The sequence below is a fragment of the Carcharhinus amblyrhynchos genome, chromosome 6, assembly GCF_965287045.1.
Source record: "Carcharhinus amblyrhynchos chromosome 6, sCarAmb.v2.hapA, whole genome shotgun sequence".
Classification (NCBI taxonomy): domain Eukaryota; kingdom Metazoa; phylum Chordata; class Chondrichthyes; order Carcharhiniformes; family Carcharhinidae; genus Carcharhinus; species Carcharhinus amblyrhynchos.
Genome location: NC_137329.1, coordinates 94,588,002 through 94,594,001, shown reverse-complemented (window position 1 = coordinate 94,594,001; position 6,000 = coordinate 94,588,002). Strand labels below are relative to the sequence as shown.

General features: G+C 47.0%; 1 protein-coding gene across 1 annotated transcript in view; it reads right to left on the bottom strand.

Annotated features, from left to right (window-relative positions):
• Positions 1-1,356: 1,356 nt before the first annotated feature.
• fam180a (family with sequence similarity 180 member A) overlaps positions 1,357-6,000 on the bottom strand; it is a 59,085-nt gene continuing 54,441 nt past the window's right edge. The window contains exon 3 of the mRNA XM_080191706.1: positions 1,357-1,977. Coding sequence (XP_080047832.1) covers positions 1,657-1,977 — 321 coding nt within the window. The 3' untranslated portion in view covers positions 1,357-1,656. The remainder of the gene's footprint in view (positions 1,978-6,000) is intronic.

The window sequence follows — 6,000 nt, the reverse complement described above, 5'->3', positions numbered from 1 at the left end:
ATGATCAGCCAAGATCAAGGTGAAGGGCCAAATGGCTTCCTCCTGCTCCTATTTTCTATGCTTCTAAGGTCATAACGCCATATAACAGGTTATAGTTTTATTCCTGTGCCCATGAAGATGAGAGGTGTCAGTACCAGGAGGTGAAATCCTTTCAAGCATTCTGTACCAGTGGTTAGCATCCCAGTGCAGAAATAGCACAGCAAACTGCAGAATAAAACTCACACCCTTTCTCGCAAATCTCAGAAGAACCCTCATCATTGTAATAATGTAATACTCTCACACCACAGTCTCTATCAGTGAGAATTTAGTGCCAGATTACTGACAGCCACACCAATTCCCTTGGGATTTTAGTAACCATGGTTACACATGGTTAGCACCATTGCCTCACAGCTCCAGGAACCTGGGTTCAGTTCTGGCCTTGGGCGACTGGTCTGTGTGGAATTTACACAGCCTCCCCGCGTCTGCGTGCATTTCCTCTGGGTGCTCTGGTTTCCTCTCACAGTCCAAAGATGTGTAGGTTAGTTGGATTGGCCATGCTAAATTGCTCCCTTTGTTTCCCAAGGTTTGTAGGTTGGATGGATTAACCATGGTAAATGTGTGGAATTATGGGGATGGGATGGGAGAGAAGGCCTGGGTGGGATGCTCTATCAGAGAGTTGGTGCAGACTCGATGGACCGAATGGCCTCTTCGGCACCGTGGGGATCTATGATTCTAATGATGACCCCATCAATTAGAGCTGTACTTGAACAAAGGAGCCAGCAAGGGGGTGAAATTAGTGAAATACACTTAGTTCCCCATGTGTTGGTTCTGAGGCTGGTTGAGGTGGAGTGAGCAAAGTATTTAACTGATGTAATTCAAGTCCCAAACTAGAATAAATAGTCAATAATACATTCAAATTAACCCTTTCATTCATGGCTATAAACTTTCATAGAACATAGAACGTAGAACATAGAAAAACTACAGCACAAACAGGCCCCTCGGCCCACAAGTTGCACTAAACATATCTCTACCTACTAGGCTTACCTATAACCCTCAATCTTACTAAGTCCCATTTACTCATCCAGAAGTCTCTTAAAAGACCCTATCGACTCCGCCTCCACCACCACCGCCAGCAGCCAATTCCACGCACTCACCATCCTCTGAGTGAAAAACTTACTCCTGACATCTCCTCTGTACCTACTCCCCAGTACCTTAAACCTGTGTCCTCTTGTGGCAGCCATTTCAGCCCTGGGAAAAAGCCTTTGAGAATCCACCCAATTTTTCAATGGACTTGTTTCAAGATTTGATGTGCCAATTCAGTAAGGAGAAAAGGGCTCAAGATCAATGCTTAACAAGTCCTTGCAGGGGGTCAGCATTTGTGGTTGAACCTCTCCATGTTTGCTATATTTTAAGCGCCTAATATTCATAATATTAGCATTTCATCATCTCATGGTTTTGGGCTGGGAACAGATTTATACTGCACACAATCTGTGCCATCTTTTCATGAAAAGGACAGAAAAGTCCAGATTCTGCAAAACATTACTTTGGAAAGATTGCTGTAAGTCCAGGAAATGAGAGGAATCTTCCAATAAAAAATTTAGAAGTAGGAGAGTTAAATATTCACGAATTAAATTTCTATAAGCTTATTTTCTTCCAGTGCCCTCAGAATCAGAACTATTAAGATTTCAAATCGCGTAGTAAAGCCTGGAAGATGTTCATAAGTGACTCTGCCCAGGTGTCCTGTTGATGTCCTTGAAATCTTGATGCCTGATAAGCGGTGTACACCAAGGTCAGCAGGGTCTTCTCAAAATCCTCAGACTTGAGCTGCCCAATGTACTTGGATAGTCTGTAAGTAAGCCTTTGGATGTCAACAATATTCTTGGGGATGATGTGATTGATAATAACGTCAAACTTCTTTGCTGCTCTCAGTGATGCAAGTTCTTCATCCTTCAGGTGGCATTTAAAGTTGTCATCTATGATCAACCCACCCAGAAGAAACTAAAAATGCAGAAAACAAATATGAATAAAAATGACAAAACCACAAAAAACATAGTCAACTGTTTAGGGTTTGTGAAAGTATAAAAACAATCTACACAAATCCTCTCTAAAGCTGCAATGAACTGTATAAATCAATGAAATGAAACATTTGATCCTTGCTCTGTGCCTAGATCTCACTGAGGGCAAATAAGTGGCTAAAAGTGATAAGGAGTAAACACAAGAATTTTTTCAGTTATTCGTGTGACATGGGTGTCACTGGCTGGCCAGCATTTATTGCCCAAGCCTAGTTGTCCTTGTTCAGAGGGCAGTTACAAGTCAACCACATTGCTGTGACTCTGGAGCCACATGCAGAATCCATAGAATCCCTACAGTGCAGAAGGAGGCCATTCAGTTCATTGAGCCTGCACCAACAACAATCCCACCCAGACTCATCTCCATAATCCCAACTCGTACCCTGCTAGTCCCCCTGACATTAAAGGTCAATTTAGCATGGCCAATCAACCTAACCTGCATATCTTTGGACTGTGGGAGGAAACCAGAGCATCTGGAGGAAACCCATGCAGACACAAGGAAAACATGCAAACTCCACACGGACAGCGTCCCAATGCTGGAATTGTACCTGGGTCCCTGGCACTGTGAGACAACAGTTCCAACCAGGTATGGAAAGCAGATTTCCTTCTCTAGAGGACATTAGTGAACCAAATGGGTTTTTTCCAACAATCAACAATGGGTTCATGATCAATAGTAGATTCTTAATTCCAGATATTTTTTATTGAGTTCAAATACCACATTAGTTGACTGTCTGGATTAATAGCCTAGCGATAATATCAGTAGACAACTGCCTCCCCCAAGAATGGATGGGGTTCTCATGCTTGATGAATCTTCAGTGATCTCTGGAAATGAAAAGCCTTGAACTTTAAATGAAGGCAGAATTGAGCTCCGCTGTGACTGTCTTGCACAGTGGCATAGTCTGTGTAATTTCATGGTCTAAGATCATACGTGAACAATGATCCACTTGATGAAGTCCAGGACAGTGTCCGGAAACCATGAAGCTTTACTCTAACATTACACTAGAGGTCCCTCGGCATTGGAGAAGGAGCAAAGTGCCAATACCCAGGTCATACCTTAGCACTGCCTACCGAGCATTGGGCAATGCCAAGGGGGTGGGGCAGATGGGGCCAGGGCCTCTTGGGAGGACATTGGTGGGATGCAGGTTTCTGCAGTCAGGCTGAATGACAGAGGAAGGGGGGCCAGCGTTTAGGGCTGGGCAGTGGGATGGGGGTGGGGATCAGCCTTATTGGAGAGTCAGAGCTGCAGTGGTGGTGGGGAGGGGGAGTGGTTTGGGACCGTGGCCAGAGATTGTTGCTGGTGGGGGGGAGAGGGGTGGGCAATCGGGATATCGTGACTGCCTGGGGAACTGGAGGCAGGAGGGCTGGGGTGGAGGGGACATGTCCGGGAGGCCAGCAATCGGGCTGTGGATGGGTGTGGAGGGAAGTCAGAAGGGCAGCAATGCGATGTTGCTGTGCTGGACAGCAACTGAGCTGGCCAGTGATCAAGAGGCTAGCAACACGGGGCCACTGCACGTACATCCATCTCGACACTGACAGATTGGTGCATATGCAGTGGCCCACCCAGCACTATGTTGCCGGCCTCTCCGGCGGGAATAGGCTCCGCCTCCTGGGATTTATGCTAGGGCTCAGAGCACAGTGCACAGAGTATGGAGATTCATCTTGAAACTCCTGCTCAAAAAAACAATGGGATTTACTCCAGTTTTTATGTAAGTTAGACACTTAGGGCCTATTTTACCATTTTGATTCCCAGTGCTGGGTGACTTGAAACTGGGAGTGTTTCAGATCCAATTTTTAGACCCTTTCTGAGTTGCCCCCATTTGCACTCTGCTTACAACAATATCAGTGAGTCTGAATCGTGCTGCACGAGCCTGTGGACGGAGCTTTACCTGCCTGAAAACCTGCAGCGCTGATCGGCACCTCTAACTGCACATGCACAAAAAAAAATGCTGCTCCCCTGCCACATTGCTGCCGGGCCGGATAATGCCTGTCCCTGGCCCCAAAGACATTGTCTCATCCCCACAACATTACTGACCCCCCCTTATCCCCCCACCTCCTCCGCCACCCAGACCGACCGCGGGCCCCTTTCCCTCCTTCCCCCAATGATCTCAGGCAGAGTGGCAGCAGACCCTCCTTCCCCTCCACTGATCTGAAGCAGAGAGGCAGAAGATCCCCCTTCCCCCTCACTGATCTCAGGCGGAATGGCAGGGGACACCCCCCCCCTCCCAAACTGATCAGTTGCAGAGTGACAGCGACCCTCTTTCACCTCCACTGATCACAGACAGAGTGGCAGCGGACCCCCATTCCCCCCCCCCACCGATTGAAAGCAGGGTGGCAGCGGACCCTCCTTCCCCCTGCCCCCCCACACTTGCAGAGCCCCCACCAACCCATGAAAGAAAACGGATGAAACAAAAGGATCCATAAGCAGCAGAGAGCCATCGGATGCTCAGCACTTACCTTCTCACTAACCCTCACTGATGGAGTGCCCGAATTGGGCTTATGTGGACCGTTCTGTTTCGTGCTGACTCTGAATGGGCGAACACGGTGGTAAAGGGGGAAGTGCGGGTAAAGTTGGGCGTGCACCCCATTAAGTCAATTTAAATGCTTTTAAATGACTGTTGCGCCCATTTCAGGTGTGGTCCACATTGCGGCCATTTTCAGGCCTTGGTAAAGGGGAACCGGTGCGGAGGCAGGCACAGATCACGCTACTCACCTCACGCCTAACTTTATGAAGTCTTCGTGCCCAAAAATGGGCACAACATGATGGTAAAATATTCCCTAAGAAAATCACCTCCATTATGTGTAAAGGCAGATGCCATTGAGAACTCAGTGGGCCGAATGGTCTAATTCCATGCCTGCATCTTAATGTCATAGAATCATAGAATTCTATAGTGCAGAAGGAGTCCATTAGGCCCATCAAGTCTGCATCAACCACAATCCCACCCAGGCCTTCTCCCTATAACCCCATGCATTTACTGTAGCTAGTCCCCCTGACACTAAGTGGCAATTTCACATGGTCAATCCAACTAACCTGCGCATCTTTGGACTGTGGAAAGAAACCAGTGCACCCGGAGGAAACCCACGCAGACATGGCGAGAATGTGCAAACTCCACATAGACAGTGACCCAAGCCGGGAATCAAACATGGGTCCCTGGCGCTGCGAGGCAGCAGTGCTAACCACTGTGCCACTATGCCACCATGTTTTACGGAGAAGGTCCACAATGAAGATTATGGTCATTACTCCCTGGTTCAATTCCTGGCTTGGGTCACTGTCTGTGGGGAGTTTGTACATTCTCCTCATGTCTGTGTGGGTTTCCTCTGGGTGCTCCGTTTTCCTTCCACAATCTGAAAGAGCTGGTCAGGTGCATTGACCCGAACAGGCGCCTCGAGGAATTTCACAGTCATGTCATTGTAGTGTTAATGTAAGCCTTACTTGTGACTAATAAGTAAACTTTACTTTTACTTTACCGAGGGGATCCATTCACTGGGAATACTAGCTGTAGAGGAAGCCATTCACAAAGGTCAGTGTGAGAATTCACTCTGCAGGTGAGCAGTCTGAGTGCTCCTGATCTGTGGGGACAGTGACTGTGTGATGCTGAGTGCTAATGTAATGATAGTGTGAAGAATATAGTAATTGAAGAATGTTTACTGTGAGAGATCTTACTGAAGAGGATTATTATGGGGTTTAGTCATTCATGAGGAGTCTAAAGAGGAACCCAGTTATCAAGTAAATTATTGTTTGAGACCAAGCCACTGAGTAGTAATTACGAGTGCTTATGTCACTGAAGAGCTAATAATACACAGAGATAGGCCATTTGGCCCAACCAGTTTGTGTCGTCAAATAGTTCAGATCATAAATACCCACATAGCTCCCATATCTCTTCAAACTCTTATCCTTTATTCACCTATCTAACCTCATTTTCAATGTTGGTGTAGGCTGAATTTTCCCAAACCC